Source organism: Vicia villosa, linkage group LG1 (assembly GCF_029867415.1).
Source record: "Vicia villosa cultivar HV-30 ecotype Madison, WI linkage group LG1, Vvil1.0, whole genome shotgun sequence".
NCBI lineage: Eukaryota > Viridiplantae > Streptophyta > Magnoliopsida > Fabales > Fabaceae > Vicia > Vicia villosa.
The window spans coordinates 65,392,752-65,414,765 of NC_081180.1; the positions used below are offsets into that span (position 1 = coordinate 65,392,752).

Consider the following 22,014-nt stretch of genomic DNA (forward strand, 5'->3'; position numbering starts at 1 on the left):
GGTTATTTTATTTTTTTGTACAACGTTAAACTTCATTTTTTTTAGATGTTATGTTTTTGGACTTTTATGTAAAATTTCTTTTTTATTGATATTCAACTAATTTTAATTTTAGTTATTTATTTGTCTAATTTATTAAACTTTATAAACCTTTTTATTATTACAACTCTGACGACTCTAGAAACATTTTTTTCTTCTATTTTTCACAATTGTCTTTTACAAAGTTTTTCTTAACCATAATAGTTTTTAAAAACTTATACAATTATCTTGGGGTTCATTTTTTTTCAATAATATTTTCATATTTTCTAATTTCTTTGAATTTCTATGACAAAATATTTTAATATTATATTTAAAATTAAATATATTTTTGAATAATAAGCTATCTATTATTTGATTTTTTTTACTTTTTAGATTAATTTTTGAATTCAAATGCGCGTAACACAGTGGAACCCGTGCATACGCACGGTATCCTACTAGTTAGTTTCAAAATATTAACCTAATAATATAATTTTGGTATTTTTTATTATTAACCGGACATATGGAAGGAGTATAAAAAAGACATGATTATTTTATTTTAAATATGGTAATAAGCTAAATTATTTTGATAAAATTTTCAAATAAGTAAAGGTATATGTGGCTCGTGGTCAGCACGAAACTACCAATCTTTATCCTTATAGTATCCTAATATCAATATTAGTTACCTTGAACGATATCGTTCATAAAACTAATTTTCATTACTATAAATATAAAGATTCAGATTCTTTTATGTTATATTCACCCAATTAGACCTCTATATATAGTATATACACTCACACTTTGGAACAAAGAAACAAATAAAACAAATCACGTTGAGAAGTTTGAGTTTTTAGCAAGAGTTAAAGAGAAATTAAATCCATTAACAATATCATCATCATCATCATCACCATCATCATGATAATTGATCAAGGTGACAAAGAATTTCAACACACATCGTTGAACAAATATGCTTTGGCTTGTGCCATTGTTGCTTCAATGGTTTCCATTGTCTCTGGTTATGGTAATATTATCACATTCTCTAATCTTTCTCATTTTTTATTTTATTTTAAATATATTTTTCATAATATTCTCTAATCTTTCTCACTTTTTAGATACTGGTGTTATGAGTGGAGCAATGATATTCATAAAAGAGGACTTGGGAATCAGCGACACACAACAAGAGGTTCTAGCAGGAATCTTGAACGTATGTGCACTAGTAGGATCCTTAACAGCTGGAAGAACTTCTGATATCATTGGTCGTCGCTACACAATCTTCTTAGCCTCTATACTCTTCATCATTGGTGCAATTCTAATGGGTTACGGTCCAAACTACGCGATTTTAATGGTTGGAAGATGTGTTTGTGGTTTAGGGGTTGGTTTTGCACTCATGATAGCACCTGTTTACTCAACTGAAATTTCATCTGCAGCATCAAGAGGCTCTTTAGCCTCTTTACCTGAAATTTGCATTGCTCTTGGTATTTTACTAGGTTATATATCAAACTATTTCTTGGGAAAATATTTGAGTTTGAAACTTGGTTGGAGATTAATGCTTGGTATTGCAGCGATTCCTTCGGTTTTCGTAGCGTTTGTTATTTTATCAATGCCAGAATCACCAAGATGGTTGGTGATGCAAGGTCAACTAGGAAAGGCTAAGAAAGTTTTATTACAAGTTTCGAATACAACGCAAGAAGCCGAACTTCGTTTCAAGGATATTAAAATTGCAGCAGATATAGATGAGAATTGTAACGATGAAATTGTGAAAGTATCACAAAAATCTCAAGGTGAAGGAGTTTGGAAGGAGTTGATTCTAAGACCAACACCTTCTGTACGTTGGATCTTAATCGCTGCTGTTGGAATCCATTTTTTCGAACATGCAACCGGAATCGAAGCGGTTATGTTATATAGTCCAAGAATTTTTAAAAAAGCTGGTGTTACAAGTAAAGAGAAGCTTCTGCTTGCAACAATTGGTGTTGGATTAACAAAGATTATATTTCTATTAATTGCTTTGGTTTTGCTTGATAGAGTTGGTAGAAGAAGGTTATTGCAAGTAAGTGTTGGAGGAATGATTGTTGGCCTTACAACATTAGGGTTTAGCTTGACTATGGTGGAACAGGCCCATGAAAAGGTTTCATGGGCTTTGAGCCTTAGTATTATGGCAACATATGTTTATGTTGGTTTCTTTAATGTTGGACTTGCACCTGTGACTTGGGTTTATAGTTCAGAGATATTTCCTTTGAGGTTGAGGGCACAAGGGGCTAGTATTGGAGTTGCTGTGAATAGGAGCATGAATGCTATTGTTTCAATGACTTTTATTTCTATTTATAAAGCAATCACAATTGGTGGAAGCTTTTTCATGTTTGCTGGATTGTCTGTGATAGCTTGGATTTTTTTCTATTTTTATCTTCCTGAAACTAAAGGTAAGGCTTTGGAGGAGATGGAGATGCTTTTCACCAAAAAACCAAAAGAGAAAAATGTAGCAATGGTTACTGGTCCAATGCATGATGTGTAGAATGTTTTGGTTCTATGTATATGTAACCTGTCATGTTTATTGTAAACCTTACTAAATTAAAAAAAAATGCTGGTAAAAAAATTTGAGAGAATGTTACAATCCTTCCTACTATATTCATGTGTCTTTTTTTTACTTTTGGTTTTCAATTTCAATCTTCATCTTCATGATTTTTTTACATTTGGTTTGTAATTTCAATTTTTTAAGGACTGACTCATAACTTTTTTTTTTTTTTAATAAACAACTCTTGTATTAATAGAAAAGAGCACTGGGGTGCTCTAACCCTTACAAGAAAAGAGAGTTACAACCAATTAACCTATAGATTCACAAACACAAAACAGGGTTGTGGAACTAATCATAGAAATTAGACATAATTCTATCCTTAGATTCTATTGCCAACCACCACCAAGAAAACCAAATGATCATACCAAACAGTTCATCCATATCAGCTACCACATTGTTAAAGACAATGTCGTTACGATGTTTCCAAATAGCCCAACAAATTGTTATCCAAACAGCTCCCGCCCTGCGCTTCGACATAGGTCCAGACAGAGCCTCAATACAATTGATCAAATGGGTGCCGAAATCCAGGTTTGTGTTGATGTTAATCCCTAGCCATATACTAATTTTTCTCCATAACGGCAGGGCCGGTCCTTTGAATTTGGGTGCCCTGGGCGAATGAAAAGAGTGGTGTCCCAAAAATTGTTTTTAACAATAAATACATAAGGATAAAAGAAATAATTGGATAAAAACACATTTTCATTTGATATTATGCAAAATGAATACAAGTATGGATCTTTGAATCAATGTTTATACTACATCAAAACATAAATCACTATAAAGAGACGTATTCTTCTTCTTCTTGATCCGATCTTTTTTTCTATAAAAAAGTTTACCAAACCTTTAAAATTATTTAAATATCGTCCTCTTAGTATTTTTTATTGCAAAATCATTAATAATTTGCTCATACTCAAGGTTCTTCAAAAAATTATTTTCAATTGAAATCAACGCAAGACTATTTAATCTATCTTGTGACATAGTAGATCTCAAATAAGATTTTAATAATTTTAATTCAGAAAAACTTCTTTCAGCAGATGCAACACTGATAGGAATAGTCAATATTATTATATAAGTTATGCGTGCATTAGGAAAACAATTAAAAGTATTTAAAGAACTCAATATCATATAGCTTGATTTTGATTCAATTGTTAAAACTTTTCTAATAACTTTAAATTCTTCAAACAAAATTCCACCATCAAGATCAAGAGAATCGCCATGTTTTAAACAAGTTTCACGATGTTTACAAGATGCTTTTAAGTCCGTACCAGATAATGATCTAAGCCTTTCAATACTAAACAAGAATTCAAAAATATTTTTATATGTGCTATACTGCTCAAATCTTCTATCAAGTGAACCAATTGTTTGATCTACAATATATAAGAAATAGTTATTTCGGAAAGACTCAAGATTCAGTTGCGTGAGTTGAGACGAATTTTCATCATAGTGTTGTTTTTAGGGGATTTTCATCATAATATTAATTGATTTTATTTTAGGGGAATTAATTGATTTTATTCTACTTTATATTTTATTTATGGGAAATTACATTCTTTTATTAATTTTGACATTGCAGTGCCCCTATAATTTTGTTAGTCAGTATTTTTTAAATATAAAATTCTAGCAAGTATTTTTATATTAGGGGTAACAAAAATTTTGGTACCCCTAAAATTATGGGGCCCTGGGCTCCCGCCCAACAGCCCGTGCTCAGGGCCATCCCTGCATAACGGTTCCAAACAAACACAGCTCAGCATTACATGGTTAATATCCTCCTCTTCCATATGACAGAACACGCAAACAGCATCTTGTTGCTGTAAAATAATGCCACGGCATCGTAGAAGATATCTTGTAGGCAGCCTAACTCATAACTATCATGCTCTCTTTTAGTCAATATCTTCCGATCATGATTTCTTTCTTTTCAATTTTTGAGAATGACTTCTTTTTGTTTTTATGTTTTAGACTATGTACAATGGTTTATGGATTCAACACCCTAATTTTTTTATTTTTTACACTTCACATCATCTTCTCTCTCTTCCACCTAATAATTCAACACTCATTCAACTTTTACTCACTACAATAATTTTTGTTTAATAAAATTCATTACCCTACCCCACCACTTTTATTTCATATTCATATTTTCTTTTATGTTTTTGTTTTTGTGATTATATATTAATAACAATTATGAATTGAAATTAAATTTAAATAATTAAAAGTTAAATAATTTTTTTCTAATTTAATAACTTATTTGAATTTTATTTTTCTAATTTTATATTTTAGTAAAAATTTGGGTGTTAAAAGGTTATTATTGAGATCTATTTTACTAAAAAGATTGTTAGTGCTACAAACAAGATTTTACTTGAGGCTAAATAGAAAAATTAGAGAGAAAAATCTCAATTTTTTTCCGTGTCCAAATCTAATAAACCAAGTCTCTATTTATAGAGGAAAAAAATAATAAATTTTGATGAAAATAAAAATAAATAAAAAATTGACTTAAAATAAAATAATTAATTTCAAATAATTAAAGTGAGATAAAAATCTAAACAATTACAACAACCAATAAGATTTTGCAAAGTATTATAGTGGCCCCCACTTCCTCCTCATTCAACATGTATGTTTTCAACATAAATTAATCCACATCATTTTCAACCCTTCATTCAACACTTCATTACAACTATTCAGGTATTGAATAATTTTTTCAACACCTCCATTATACATAGTCTTAAAGATTATTAAATTATTCCCGATCATGGGCGGACTCATGTAGGGGCTTGGTGTGGCTAAATCTCCACCAGATTTTGCTTTATATATATCACATGATAAAGCAAAAAAAATTAAAACTATTAATTCTCTCTCACATGATAATAATAGGCTATTTAAGATGTAAAAGTAAAAAAAAATTAAAACTATTAATTCTCTCTCACATAACATGTTCCATCTCAAACATCACTAACATTTCATTTTCATTCTCTCTCTCATGGTTAATCTCTCATTTTTTTCTTCTAATTTTTTTATTTGGCTTGGATACATCTATTTATAGATGGTTGAAAATATAAGATAAAGTGAGTATTTTAATTTTCTCTTATTTTTTCTTCTTTTTTTAGCTAAACCAGAAAACTCCAATTTGTTAAAAAATTCAATTTTCTCAATTTATCATAATGGTTTCCTTCATAATCAATTAGTTTTAATATTATATTTATAGTATTAGTATGAATAAGAAATTTTTTCTGGTACTTTCTAGAGATCAAGCTACTTCTTCGGCTAATCTAGAAGCATCGAAAACTCAACATCCAATTGAAAGTATTAAAGTTGTTGATTATGAATTGCTGGAAACGGATCAAGGAATTAGGCTCTCAATTTCAAGTTATCATCCTGACATTCAAAATGAAGTAAGAAAAGCTTATTTAAAAATAAGCAGACATCAACCTCATCACAATTTCGTTTACCCTTGGTCTATTCAAGATAAACAAAGACGTCGATTTTGTAAAAATTGGTTTGACTTGTATGACTGGATTGATTATAGTGATGTGAAAAAATTACTAAGGATGGTTGAACTTTATCCAAATGATTTTGTAGATGTGCCCAAAGTGGTAGTACATAGAAGTGGCAAAACGGGCCGCCCACCCAGCCTCGTGTCTGCACCACCTTCAACCCGCCAAAATGACCGTCTTGTAACTTTTATAGAAAGAGATGTCCTTGGAACAATCAACAATGATGTTATTTTAGCTCATTTTCAAAAAATGGATGGTAGAGAATTTTCATTATAATTTATTGTGTTAAACAATATTTTTTTTTATTTTCAATATGATTTAGTTTGTAGTTTATTTTATGTTTAGTCCCACTAATATGTTGCAAATTATTAATAATAATTAATAATATGAGTGTGTCTAAAATGACAAGGATAATATGCTATGATTTAAATTTTGAATTCTGAGAGTGACAACTCTTCATGAAATGCTGCAGAATAAAACCATGCAACCGTTGTTGAACCATGTTGTGGGCCAAAAATCATAACTCTTGAAAAAGAAATTGTTTCACCAAGGGTCGCTATCTTGTGAAACAATATCAGCATGGCCTATAAAAGCATAATTTCGGATTTAGAATTCATATCACAAAAAATCAAAAATCCTCTAGAATAAGTTCGAGACACTCTTCGCTACATTCGAGTTTTTCACCCGTCTTGTGCAGACTCGAGAAGGCTGAATTATCCTGGGTATTACTGCGTAGAAACTCCAAGACAAATTGGGAGTGCTTGAAATACTATAAGGAAAGTGTTCCGTACACGATTCTAGCCTCGATTCCATTCGGTTTAAATTAATTTTCTAACAATCTTATAGTAGTTTCATAATGACATCGAGGCTTCTGTTTCAAGCATTAAAGAATGAACTGATGTATCGTAGACACATTCTAAACTCGAGAAGAATTTACATCATGAATGCGGCAACCGAGACCTATCAATATGATGAATCAAAACGAGAATCAACATCATAAATCCGGGTACATTTTTACAACTTTTAGATCTCAATATATATTTGCATTGATTTTATAATTGATATGTAGATCATATAAATGTTTGAAATGATTGCAGAATTGAATTTGAAAAAGAAATATATATTAATTATGTTGTACTATATCCAGAAGAAATTAGTTTTTCTATTGAATTAAGAATTTTTCTTTACCCACCTCCCTATGGGGGTCACCCCCAGCAAAAAACCCAGTTTACCCCTGCTTCGGAAATGAACTTCCGAAGTAATTTTTTAAAAAAAAATTTCTCAGACTTCGGAAGTTCATCTCCGAAAACACCAAATGGGGGGTGTTTTCGGAGATGAACTTCCAAAAACACCTTTTTTCAGATTTTGGGGGGTTTCGGAAATGAACTTCCGAATTATGCAGAAACTGTGTTTTTTTTTTTATGATTTTGGAAACAGCCTCGTATTTTTAATTAAAGAAAGACGGCAAATAAAATAAGCGATATATACACAGAAAATACTAATATACTAATATGATAAGAATAGTGATATATACAAACCGATCCGATCCAAATCCAAATAATAATAGTGTACGAAAGATACAATCCGAAAACAAACAAAAAATAAACCCGACCATTACTGGGTATGCCTAACCCTCTCACCCTGGGCCCTCCTCTGCCGCATGTATGCCGCCGCACGGCCCGCATCAATGACGATCATCTCCATCACGGCGACTGCCTCTGGACCGCCCTGATGAACGACACCTCGATCCAACGCGTCCCGCCCAAGCATCTCTATCCGCTGGCAGATCGGCAGGAGATCAATGGCGTGGTCATCCTCGGCCTGCTGGTTCTCCAGGATCTCCTCGTGTGCTGGCCTAGGAGCGCCGGGAGCGTCGGGTGTCAGCAGAGGATGTGACACCCGATAGAACCATGTGACGTACCCCTCCACATTGTGCCAGTCCTGGGTGACCCGCATGCGACGGTACTCCTCCGGTACCACATGATGCTCCCAATCCTCAAACATGGCAGTGAGCTGCACTCTGGTCACTGTGTCGGGAGCAGCCTCAAAGGGTGACCTGGGTATCATCTGCACAAATCTGAACTGCCACATGCACCGCTCAGGGAGATACCGGACCATGATGGTAGTCCCGCATGCCAACAAGCCAGAATATAGAGATATGCCGTCAAAGGGGACAATCTGAGTGTAGTCGTTGAACGGCCTCCAGGTGACGTCATCGTGCATCGTGCGGTCCAAGTACCCACGGTATGGTCCCATCGCATTGTTCCCCCTCTGGAGAACGTATCTGGCGGCCCTGGGCATGGCGTCAACGTACGCAGGATCGATGTGGAAGCCGTGGATGCGGGAGAAGTAGGAGATGATCCAACTCTAAAACATAAATAAATACGAAACCTAAGTAAATACGAAACACAAATACGAAACATAAATAAATACGGAACAATTAAAATGAAACGTACCGTGAGTAGTGTGCAGGATCCGGTCAACTGCCTCGTCCTCCAGTTGGAGGCCTCATTCAGCTTCTAGTATAGGTATGCCAGAGTAGCTGCCCCCCAGTTCCACTAGTGAACGGTGGTCAGGTCCATGAAGTAGCAGAGGTAGGTCACGTCGACGTACCTTGCACTCTTGTCCACAAATACTGCAGCGCCTACCACATGCATGTACCAGCACCGGAGAGCGCAGCCACGGTGATATTGTGTAAATAGCTCGTCACCCGCCTCCTCGGCATCGGCCGCCGCGTCCACGTGGTACTCGAAATAGCGGCTCAGTGTGGTGAACCGGATATGAGGCCCAGATGTCGTGGCGCACTCAAAGTCAGCAACTTTGGGCTCCATACCCAAATAGAGCGTCATCCACTCAGTGGCTACGACCCTCTGGATCTGGGAGTGGGTCAACAGTGGCCCCCTGATCGGCAGGTGGAGAAGACACTGCACATCATGCAAGGTGATCATCATCTCCCCAATCGGCAAGTGGAAAGAAGACGTCTTCTTGTGCCACCGCTCCACAAAAGCCCCCTGCATTCCGTGGCTGATGGTGGTGTACCCCGTCATGCAGAGCCCACTGAGCCTTGAACCTCTCACAGCGTCGTTAAACCACTCGGCAGTCGGTTTAAACAGACTGAAAATATTTCGGGCATGGTTCACCATTTTCAACGGATCTCTCTCCTGTTACAAAAAAACAAATAAAAAATGTTACATAGACCGATTAAATAGACGGTTAAATAGACGGTTAATAAAATATTGAATAAACGTCTAAATTATAAACGGTTAAATAATGTAGTCGGGCAAATTATAAAAAATACCTCTCCCTCCAAGATCCGCCGAGCGACGTGGTCGCGGTAGGATATCAGCACGGAAGTGTCAATGGGCCCTCCCGGGTAGCTGTCCTCCTGCTCATCCTCCTCCCCGGGTGGAGGGTCAACATCCGGTACCCCCTCTGCCTCGTGGTATGGCACTGCCACGTCCTCCTCCTCCTCCTCCTCTCGCTGGCGGGAAGAAGATACCCGAGCCAGCCTACTCCTAGATGAGGAGGTACCTCGCCCATCTCCACGGGAACTCGCACACGTCGTCCCCGACCCTGCCCCCGGCCCTGTGTCGACGCCAGCTGCGCCGCCGCCTGCTCGCGTCTAGCCGACGCAGTCTAGGTCTCTCTATCCTGTCTGATGCGTGCTGGTTGGTTGCCTGACATGTTCCTGTAAACAGTTGAAATCGATTAATATGCGAGACAACAGAAAAAACTAAAAAAAAATTGCACTTCTGATACAATTTGGAAGTTCATTTCCGAAACTGGGAATGGAGGTATTTTCGGAAATGAACTTCCAAAACACCCCTGCGCAGAAGTTCTCTGCAACCTCCAATGGCAGACCCCAAAATCCTAAAACAAACCTATGTCTACACATTCTAAACATCCTAAATATCAGTACAAACCTAACCTAATAAATTTTTTGCTATTTGTAAACACCCTAATATAAGTTTTAATCATAGATCTTAAAATCAAAATGCTTAACGATTGAATAGATTGGAGGACTTTTGAATGTAGTAGAGCAAGTAGATGGAGCCTTTGATGTAGCTTGGAAGTGGTTTGCAGAAAAATCTCTTTGGGGTTGAGTTTGGAAGAAGATTAGGGTAAATAAATTGGGGAGGGGACTGTTTTGTTTAATCTGCAAAACGCGCAGTATTTCGAAAATGAACTTCCGAAATGCTGTTTTCGGAAATGAACTTCCGAAATAAGACAATTTTTTTAAAAAAAAAAAGGCGCTTTCGGAGATGCATCTCCGAAAACACCTTTTTCTTGCATTTCAGAAATGCATTTCCGAAATCAGGGGTAGTTTGGGTTTTTCACCAGAGGTGGACTAGAAGGTTGGGAGGTAGCCAAAGAAATTTCCTTGAATTAATGTGATTGAATTCATAGATGGTAAAATGGCATAATGCTATATTTTGAAGTCTTATTTCAATTATATTCATTCTATATATATGATTATACTGTTTATACACAGTAAAGGTAATAAATTGCAATATAAAACAAAATTAATATATTAAACAAACTGCAACATCACTACATATGTGCATGTATTTCTATCCATACACGTTACTGTTCACGTTAATGGAAAGCTCCAGAAAATGATAAATTTATTGTATGTATTGAAGTCCAATATATTGTTCATTGTCGTTGCAGATTCGAAATGCAATTATAGAATTTTAAATTAAAGATAATCATTTGCATATACATGTATTGTTATAATTTTATTATATGTTTTATTTCGAAATTATATTGTTGAATGTGATGCTTTATGCTTATATACAAGTTACGTTAAGCATTTACCAAGTTTTATATTTTTCAAAATAATACATGAAATTTTGAATCAATTTGATGAGTTTCTGTAAATTACATTTAATGTTTGAAGTTAGAGTTTGTTAATTATCGAGATGATTATATTAATGCACTGGAAACAAAAGATAAAAATATATTCATATATGTATATTACAATGGTTGTTGTGATTCACGTGGTCGCTTTATTGTCGTGACGATACTATATCGTAATATATCTGGATATATTATTATAATATATGCATGGTTTATATGAAATCAAATTGGATTCTATCCATTTGATTTAATTTCACTGTCAATTACTTGGAAAAAAAATTGTTTGAATTTTTCAAACTATGAAATTGAGGTTTGATTTGGACTCTATGTGAATAACATACTTGTGTTCAATGAGACTTATTATTATAAGGATCATCAAAAAATGGATGATGATTTATACAAAACTCGGAATTTAAAGTCTAATGTAACTATTGAATCTTGAGATCTGGAATTTAGAGAACCTTATCGCGAAGGATATAGAGTTCGAGATTTTCATAAATGAAGAAACTCGTGAGGAAGGTTCTCCATGGATTGTTAAAACAAAACCGAAAGTTCATCAATGACTATTGAAAATCAACTCGAACTTAGAATAAACAGTGAGTCTGAAAGACAAAGGATCTAGAACCGAACAAAATAGATTCTCTACTTATTTCTCTTTTCTAATAGAAGGAAATAGTGAGAATTTTGTTCGTAAGACTCCTATTATTCTTCAAGTGGAAGATGATCCTTAGATTTACAATGAAGATGTAACTTCAAAGGACTTCTCTTGGAATGATGTTATCCAAGATGAAATGAATTCAATAATGTCAAACAACACTTGGGAACTTGCCAATCTACCTAAAGGATAAAAAACCCATTGGATGAAAATGGATGCTTAGAAGAAAGTATCATAGTGATGATACACTATAGTGATAGATTAGTAGCCAAGAGTTTTAAACAAAAAGAATGTGTTGATTGTTTCAACACGTATGCAATAGTAGCAAGCACAACAAAAATTGGAGTTTCATTTGCATTAGTTTATTTGCATGATCTTATAGTTCATCAAATGGACTTCAATACGACACTCCTAAATGGGTATATCAATGAGGAGATCTACAAGGAGAAACCAGAAGGTTATGTGCTTCCTGGTAATGAAAAAAAGGTGTGAAAGTTTGTCAAGTCCTTATATGGAATAAAACAAGCACTGAAACAATGACATTGTCAGTGCAAGATTCAAAAAAATAAAAGGGGAGACACAGCTTAGGGGGAGACTTTTGACTCTTATCAAAACAAGAATTCAAAGAGTTTGTCATCATAAAAAAGGGGGAGATTGTGAAGAATATATCTTATATTTAGTTTTGATGAAGACAAATGTTATCAAAGAAGAAAAGGATCAAAAGTGCCATGCACATAAATGATGTAGTTGATCAAGAAGGTTGAACATAGAAGTTCAAGAGAAGATTTGAGAGAAGTTAACATAACTAAGGTACTCGTTGCAATTCATACTATTTATTTTAAATTGATCATAATTTTATCTCTCACTTCATCTAAATACCTTCTTGCATCATCATGCATGATTATCTAAAAACCCTCTTCATCTAATTCTTGTGATAAGTGTTTGTACACAAAGTTGTGTAAGAATATTGTGATATTCCTTTGTCTCTATGTTGATTACATGTTGATCATTATCAAAGAGATGAATGAAATATTAGAAACAAAGAGGTTTCTAACTTCCACAACCAAGATAAAAATCTTGAAATAGTGGACACTCTTTTCGATCAACGTAAAGCGAAAGAGTGGGAGTTTAAAACATATTCAAACACACTATATTGAGAAAACTTCCACATTCAAGATGAAAGATCTTGGACTAATTGACACTCTTTTGGGGATCAAAGTAATGCGAAAATAGTGGGGGTTATGAACTTAGTCAAATACACTTTGTTGAGAAAGTTCTTGATAAGTTCAAACTGTCACGTTTCAAAAAGTGAATATTCAATTTGATCTTACTGTCAAAATGATGATGGAAGAGTTATGACTATATTAGAATACACAAGTGAAATTGGTTTTCTAATGTAATGTACTATATGCGATATAACAGTTGCAAATAGTAAATGAGTAGATTTACTAGCAATCCAAATGGTTAGCATTCGAAGGACATCACAAGGATTTTGATTATCTTTTAAAACCAAATCTTGACCTTCATTATGGTAGGTTTCCTGCCATAGTAGAAGGATATACCAATATGTGTTGGATATCGAGTGTTGGAGATCATAAATTTACAACTAAATGGATATTTACACTAGTTGGGGGTGAGATTTCTTGGAAGAGCAAGAAACAAACATGCACCACTCTCTTAACTATGGAGCCATAGTGTGTGGATCTAGCTTCCACTACTCAGGAATTTGAATAGTTGAAGGACCTTCTGTTGGAAGTTCCATTGGCTAAAGACAATGTTTCAAAGGTGTTAACACAATGTGATAGTCAAGCCATTTAGCAAGAGAATTCAGATAAGTGTAAAATGTCTGGGCACTGAGGCCTTAGACATTCTTTCATGAGAAAATTGATTAAATATGTAATCATTTCATTCACATATATACGATCGATCTATAATTTGAATGATTCATTTACTAAACTACTGGCCAGGGATTTAGTAAAGACAGCATCTAGAGGCGTGAGGTTGAAACTCCTTGAATAAGTGTTCCGACAATGATAGAAACCCAATCTGAAGTTAATACATCTTAACCTAAGATTCAATGGGTAACAACAAGTCGTTGATTTGAAAGTTGGTGCAACATTTTGTGACAATGTTGACTATTACATAATTGAGGGTTGGGTTTTTTAAAAACTCTTAATGAAGTTCTATATCGAGGAGGATATGTATCTCAAGAAAGATGCAAACTGAACTTCACCTGTATGAATTTCAAGATGGTGCCGTCTTAAAGTGAGAGTTAGAGTTTCTCTCATGAAAAATTCATGAAAACAGGAAAAGCACATGGCCATAAATAGTGCTAGGCGAGATATGTAGGCGAAGAACCTTTAAAGAGTGTGTATAGTAACGTTGGTCTGATCACATGGGATAACGGTTCAAAGCATAGCTATCTAACATTCCGATTAGGCTTTGTGTTGTCTTTACTAAGGTTAAGTTCAAATTGAAAGATACCTAACTGTATTAACACTTTTTTGCTTTCTATATTTTGGAATTAGACTTGTCATTATTAGAACAAGGGGGATTGTTGCAAATTATTAATAATAATTAATAATATGAGTGTGTTCCAAAATGACAAGGATAATATGCTATGATTTGAATTTTGAATTCGGAGAGTGGAAACTCTTCATGAAATGCTGTAGAATAAAACCATGCAACCGTTAGTAAACCATGTTGTGGGCCAAAAGTCATAACTCTTGAAAAAGAAATTGTTTCAACAAGGGTCGCTACCTTGTGAAACAATATCAGCATGGCCTATAAAATCATAATTTTGGAATCGGAATTCACATCACAAAAAATAAAAAATCCTCTAGAATAATTCCAGACACTCTTCTCCACATTCGAGTTTTTCACCTGTCTTGTGCAGACTCGAGAAGGCTGAATCATCCTGGGTATTCCTGCGTAGATGTCATACCCTAATTTTTGACCCCCCCCTGAGATGACATATCTTCAGGATTTTCATCAAATCAAAGCAAGTACCCAGAGCAGTCTGGCATTCAAACAAGGGTGTTCAAAGACAAGAAAACTTAGGCAAAGGATCAATCAATAGAAGGATTAGTCTCTAATACAATCATAAGACTCAAGAGCTTCATTATTTCACCTATGATTGATTAGACACCCAGTCATCTGAGTACAGGTCTACTCAGGTCACCAGACTAGGGTTTTTTTTAGCCTATCAAGGACTAAAATCAGGGATCACCTTTGGGAAACCCTAAAAAGCCCCAGGGGATCATTCAAAGACATCAATCATCTTCAAATAACTCATATGACAAGATCCACTGGACATTACACCTCAATTCAAAGTCTACAGTCATTATTTTCATATGGTCGACAATTAGCGTTTTTGACCTAATTCACCAAGATAGTTGACTTTTAATCAGGGCATGGATTCAAGACTCAAGACATGATTCAAGAACCTCTACTACCTCAATATAATCCATTTACATCACTCATTTGAGGAGAAGATCTTGATTCTACACAAAAGTCCAAATTCTCACTTTATCAGGAAAAAGTCAACTGTATGAGTTCACCTTTGACTTTTGAGATTTTTGGTCAAACCATGACTTTCAAGGATCAATATCATCAATATATAGATATTAAAGTCATTTGACCAAAGAAATTCAAAAAGAATCTTCAAGGAGCAAAAAGTCGGGAATTAGGGTTTTTGAAGGCATGATGAGAACTCAAAATTTCACCTACAAACTCAAAAAACTTCCAACATGAAAGTTGTAGATCTTGCAAAATAAAATAACATCTTACAATGCAACTTTTTTCAAAATATCAATCATTTAAGAGTTTTGGAAATTTTGAAGTTTTAGGTCATAAATACTTAGAAAATTTTCTAAGTGTTTTAACCTAGTTTTCTTCCAACTTTGGCCTCATTTTTAACAAATTTGCCAAAGGATTCTGAAGAAACTCCAAACTAATGATTTGAAGTAGATGTTTAGGGCTTTCCAAATTGTGTTCAACCTTCTCCAAATTCATTTTGAGCTAAGAGTTATGCTTGTTCAAAGTTGGCCTCATGAAGTGAAATTATAGGTCATGTACAATTTGAAACTTTGCAATTTTGTGCAAATGACCTCTCTTATGGATGCTACACGACCCATACCACATCTGAAAACATGCCATGCATTCATTTTTACCATGACATGAGAATTGAAGAAGATTCTAAAAACAAGAACATGTGATTATGTAATGATTACATTTGTGAATTTATGGCAAATTGATGAATCACCCAAGGAATCTTCTCACCAACCAATTAGAGCTCATTTCTGTCTCAGAATTGTCCCCTAAGATCAAGCAAAATCGAGGGCTAGGGGATTGATCAAATGGAATCAAAATTCTCATCATTGCATAAGAGATATTTGCAAATTTTCTTCTTGGCTAAGAAACCAAAGTGACTTCATTAAGCAAGCTTACTATCTCCAATTGTTCAGCATCAATTGCCTATAAATAGAGGCCTCTTTCTCATTCAGAAAACACACCAAAGCAACCATATTCCTTGCTTTCTCTTTCTCTTCTCATGCTTATTGTTTTTCAAAGTTCTTTGGCAAGAAGAATCGTTTTCTTCAAACCAGAGCTTATCTTTGGAAAGTAAGCATTCTAACATCTCAAGGGAGATCATTTGAGGTGATCCAAGCACCTGGATCACTTCTGTAAGTGGAGGAACGCCATTGTTGCTCTCACTTTGGAGCTGTTGCAGTTGGAGGTCCATAGAGCAATTCAGAAGGTTTCCAACAAAGCCAAGCATCCAGGCACGTTCCATAAGAGGTAGTGAAGCTGTTCAGATGGCTGCAGCTCATCTGTAACTCAAGAATCATCACTCTCCATGTTCACTTGAAGCTCAAATCGAGGGAGGTCCATAGAACAATTCAGGAGGATTGAGGTTACAATAAACATTCAGTTAGCATCACTGAGTCCCAAGGAAGCTTTTGGGATCATTCATACAAGCCCAGTTGCTCTCTATCATCCTCACGACCTCCATTTTCAGAGGTAAGTTTCTGAACTCCACCTCTTTAATTTAAGCACTCTTTATGATATAGCTCGATTCTATCTTGTTCAGCATCATCAGAGGATTGAAAACCCTCTATCATCATTCATTTATCTTTCAGTATAGTCATTTAATTTGATTTTCAAATTTTAGGGTTCTTCACGTTTTTTAGTAAATTAGTTAGATGTAGTTAATATAAATTTATGTTAGTTACATATTCAGAATCGTGAGTGAATTTAGAACAAGTTTCATGTTTACATCGTTGCAAATGGTTGAGAGTTGAGAGAGTTCAGATTTTCAAAAATTCAAAGCTAGAGGTTGAAGATGACAATGGTGGTGGCGCGCAAATTTCAAATTCAGGGCTAAGTTTATTTTATTTTGATTGATACCTGTTTCATTAACGACTAAATCGTTATAGCCCAGTGGTAAGGAGTGTTTGTGTGTTGCGCGTGCCCAAGGTCTGGGGTTCGAATCCCCCTCGCCCCAGACCTTTTGATTTTATTTTCTTTTTTGCTTCTATACACTTGAATAACATATGAGTTGCAAAGGAGTCAGTTTACTATCACCATACGCGCGCTGGCCCAGTGGTGTTGGTTTTGGGTGTGTGACCTAAAGGGCGTGTGTTCAAACCTTGGAGGAGACAAAATCATTTTTTTACCACTAATTTCCTTCATTTTTTCTCACAATTTCACACCAATAATTCACCTATCAAATTAAATCATTTTCACTCCATTTTTCACACACTTGTTATTTAATATACTTATTTTATGAATAATCAAAAAATCATAAAAAATATTATTTATTTCATGTATTTTAATTAGGTTTAAAATAGTATGTTTTAAATGTTTTCTTAAAAAAACTTTAAAATATATATTTTTATCTTGTTACCTTTGTGAATAATTTTATGATAAAACCCTAATTGTTTAGGTCTTAATTAGGCATAGATCTTTATCTTTACCTTAATTAAGTTGACTTTTGTCAATTTTCAAAGTTGTTATCAGTCTCCGATTAAACGGATGATTAAGGTTTTCAAACAACAAAACCTTATATCATTTCAAATCATTTTCAATTTGCTTTTATAGCCAGTACTGTAAAGTACTGGGCCTCTAATAGAGTGTAAGTCCCAAACACCTTCTCTTCTTAGCTTGTTTTCAAAACTGTATTTTCAAAATCTTCTTTCTGTTTTCAAAACATTCTTCTGGTATTTGAAGGGCATTATTCCCGGTGAAACTCTTCAGATACCTATGTGACCTTTGTCCATCTTCACTTCTTCTGTTTTCAAAAACCATTAACTGTTTATCATATATATATTCAACTGTTATCCACCAATTACTGTTGAGGCTCTGTACATACTTCTTCAAAGGCCTCCACTCCATCCAGGTTAGGCTTTACAAGCTTTCAATTTACAGTCTTTATTTAAATTACTGTCAAATATAAACTGTGCATATATATTAGTTTAGAACTACGTTTGATTATAAACCCTAGGACAGTTAAACTATATATATATATTATAGGAATATGACCTAGGATTGAGAATGTCTTCCCGGTGAAGGCTCTTTCCTAATTAGAGATTTGTAGTTCAAACCCCCAAGATGAATTATTCCCGGTGAAACATCTTGGCAAAAACCTTAGAATCCAAAAAAAATAGGACACATCCACCCAAAGAGGAATTATTCCCGGTGAAACCTCTTACCCATTTGCTTAGAGCCAAAATAAGTTCAACACTACATAGCTTTCTCTTGTGCTATAACAAGGACCCTCGATTAGCCTCCTCTTGGGCTTTGTACAAGGACCCACAGGCTTCTTAAAAGCATTTCCAGCTTCCTCTTGAGCTTGTATACAAGGACCCATCCGGTTTCTTATAAACATAGGAACAGGTCTTTAGTCACCTTTTAACATACCTTGGTGAGTTTCTTCCAATTTAAACCAGACTTTAAACAAACTAAGATTGTCTCAATCTCATATTGAGTACATTTTTGGAATGAGAGACATGGACAGTCTCTGTCACCCTTATCTTCATCAATCTTCCTTAGCAGAGTCTAGGATCCTTATTTGCTTATCCTCAGTAAGTGTCAGCCTTCATCTTGGGCTTTAAACAAGAAGTCTCCACTAGATAATCTTTCTGCCTTTCATTTTCAATAAAAATCCCTGGAAAGGGTTAGCCTCCAAATCATTCCTTCATTTTCAATAAAAATCCCTGGAAAGGGTTAGCCTCCAAATCATTCCTTCATTTTCAATAAAAACCCCTGGAAAGGGTTAGCCTCCAACATCATTCTTTCATTTCAACAAAATCAGTCTTTCAAAAACCAAAGATTCATTCTCTTAGGAGATAATTTCCCCAAAAGAGTCAAAACCCCTGGAAAGGGTCAGCCTCCAAAAAACATGATAAAATCAGTCTTTTAACAGACAAATTCACCAGCTGAGTCAAAATCCCTGGAAAGGGTTAGCTTCCAAAGAAAAAAAACATGATAAAATCAGTCTTTTAACAGACAAATTCACCAGCTGAGTCAAAATCCCTGGAAAGGGTTAGCTTCCAAAGAAAAAAAATAGTCTTTTAATAAATAAACTCACCAGTAGAGTCAAAATCAACAAAAAACAGTTAGCCTCAACCTTGGGCTTCATACAAGGCACCAAACAATAAAACTCCCCTGTCAAGAGTCAGCCTCAACCTTGGGCATTGTACAAGGCAGATAATAGAGTCTCCCCAGTGAGTTCCTCATCATTCAGTAGCCACAACCTTGGGCTTTGTACAAGGCAGATTAAACCATATTTCATGAGTCAAAGATTCCTAACACCTAGGATCTTTTCCCCATAGAGTCATCCATACTCAGTTTATTTTAGAGTCCGCCACAACCTTGGGCTTTGTACAAGGCAGAAAATAATGTTTTTTTCCCTAGCTAGAGTCAGCCTCAATTCTGGGCTTTGTACAGAACACCAAATAAAAATCCATCAAATAAACACTCTCCAAATAGAGTCAGCCTCAATTCTGGGCTTTGTACAGAACACAAAAAACCCTGTAATTAATCCCCAGTGGAGTCATCTCCCAGAGTCAATAATAATTAATAAATCAATCAAAAAGCCTCAAGCTTGGGCCTCATACAAGCCAGCTAAAGTCAAATCTTTTATACAGTAGATAGACATAGCTTATCTCTATAGAGAGATATTTTTACTACTCTACCACATTAAAACAAACAAACATTACATTTTAATCAAGTCTCCCATTTAGGATTTTGAAAGGCATGAGCTGGCAGTAAAACCCAGACATGTGGTAACTTTCCCTAATTTGGATGAGCACCTTTCTTTCATCTAAGAGGCATTTGACTGGTATACTTGCACATACACAAGTAAGGTCCCCCTCTTGAATGAAATGAATTCAGTTATTCTATCACTCCTTTACAATGTTTGTGGTAGAATAGTACAAATACCTCTCTATAAAGATGACTTCATGTCTCTTTACTGTAAACAGAGATTTAATTCAAGCTTCAACCTTGAGCTTCAAGCAAGGCACCCAAAAATAATTAATAATTAATTAGTTCCCCGAACTACATTAAGCTCTGACTTCCATTAGGGATATGTAGGCATGAGGTTCACAAGGAATCTCAGCGAGCTAATAAAATACCAAAAATAGTCAGTCTGTCTGTCTGTCTTTCTTTTATTCAATTCAATTCCTTCTCCTAACACAAAGGAGAAACTTTCCCAATAATCATTAGCAGCACAAACACAAATGACACAGAGAAGGTTCCTGTAGAGTACTACAGATATATAGGGTGTTTAAACACTTCCCTATGTATAACCGACCCCCCGGACTCCAGAATTTCTAGTCTAGGTGAATCCCCACACTTAGCAAACTCCTAGGGTTTAGTTGAGATCTTTTTTCCCCTTTCCTACTCGTAGGACAATAAGAAAGTTCGTGTGATATCGTAGGAAGAACTGAAATAAAATTCCTCCCACCACGGGCGCATTCTCCTTCCAAATTTCGCGTGAAGGGTCTAGCGTGCCGTCCTCCCAAGTGAAACGGGGAGGTAAAAAAAACGACACCACAGTAAAAATGGCGACTCTGCTGGGGATATAAGTGTTAAAAACCTTGGTTTTTCATCCAAACCAATGGTTGACCTGTTGCTGGTCCAGCCCCAATGAGGAATTAGGGATGCCAAATTCCCCCTCAAACAAGAGAGGTCCTGCCTAACCTCTGTGTCATATCATGTGTTTGCTGCATTTATATTTGTTCATTTTGTTTATTCTGTATCGGGAAAGGGCTTGATTCCCCCTTGTGGTGAGAAATCCTATACCCGGATTTGAGTGCAACATAAGATAGGATGGAGGATGTCTTCCCGGTGAAGGCCCTCTAATCTTGGTTTCCAAATCTACTCTTGGGATTTGCCTGGCTGGTTGTGATTAACTGCGCCAATGCATTCCGAGACTGATTTGTACCAGGAGGACCTAGAAACACATTAACCCCACTTAAAGCTTTTTTTTAGGACGTAGAGCGGTGATTACGAAAGTAATTGTCACGCAGATACTACACTCAGAGAAAACTCTCTTATAGATACTAATCAACGTATCTTTAAGGTTGAGCAAAAACTCTGAGACCCCTAGAACCCGTTCTACAGGTACAAAAATCCTTATCCTTAGTTTACCATTGGGGCGAGGTTTGCGTTTTGACTTCATGACCACTATACCCTTCTGCGCCATGTTTGTTTAAAACTCTTGTGTGTGCATTCATGCATTCATGCATCATTCATTAATAACAACTAAAACCAAAGAGTCTTTATCGAGTCGTTTTTCAAGGAAACTAAATAACGAACGTTTTGAACTTCATAGAAAGAGAGAAATGGAGAAAGGACTTAAGGATCTATACCATGGATTATGGAAGAAAGAGAGCTAGGAAATACACCTTCAAGATTCCCCAGGTCGAGGAACTGGGAAAGCTCGGAAAACTGGTGGTCAACCCCCAGGCTTTCAAGGAGAAGTATGGAAAACTTCTGCCTTTGCTCAATACCAACATTGTGGATGGGGTCCTTCCCACCTTGGTACAGTTTTACGATCCAACGTATCACTGCTTCACCTTTCCAGATTATCAGCTCATGCCTACGTTGGAGGAGTACTCTCGTCTGATTGAAATACTCGTGTACGCGCAAGATCCGTACTCCGGTTTGGAAAAGAATCCTGACGACATTATCATTGCTGCAACTACTCCTTTAAACGTAGTCGACATCAGAACTCATATGGTGAGTAGAGGAGGAATTCAAGGATTGCCTTCCAAGTTCCTGTTGGATCAAGCTCGGTACTTCGTCAGCATCCAAGATATGAGCGCTTTTGAGGAAATCTTGGCTTTGCTTATCTACGGATTGTTTTTGTTTCCTAACATTAACGATTTCGTCGACATCAACGCAATTAAGATCTTCTTAATTGGAAATCC

The 22,014-nt window shown here is 35.5% G+C and overlaps 1 protein-coding gene across 1 annotated transcript; it reads left to right on the plus strand.

The window, feature by feature from the left end:
• The first annotated feature begins 927 nt into the window (after nucleotides 1-927).
• On the plus strand, nucleotides 928-2,521 carry LOC131644445 (probable polyol transporter 6). The gene is made up of 2 exons (XM_058914951.1): nucleotides 928-1,033; nucleotides 1,125-2,521. The coding sequence occupies exons 1-2, from the start codon at nucleotides 928-930 to the stop codon at nucleotides 2,519-2,521; spliced, it is 1,503 nt and encodes a 500-aa protein (XP_058770934.1).
• The last annotated feature ends 19,493 nt before the right edge of the window (nucleotides 2,522-22,014 follow it).

Coding starts and splice junctions, on each gene's coding strand:
- LOC131644445 (XM_058914951.1), top strand. CDS start 928: ATGATAATTGATCAAGGTGACAAAGAATTTCAACACACATCGTTGAAC. Junction 1,034..1,124: donor TTCCATTGTCTCTGGTTATG/GTAATATTATCA, acceptor CTCACTTTTTAG/ATACTGGTGTTATGAGTGGA.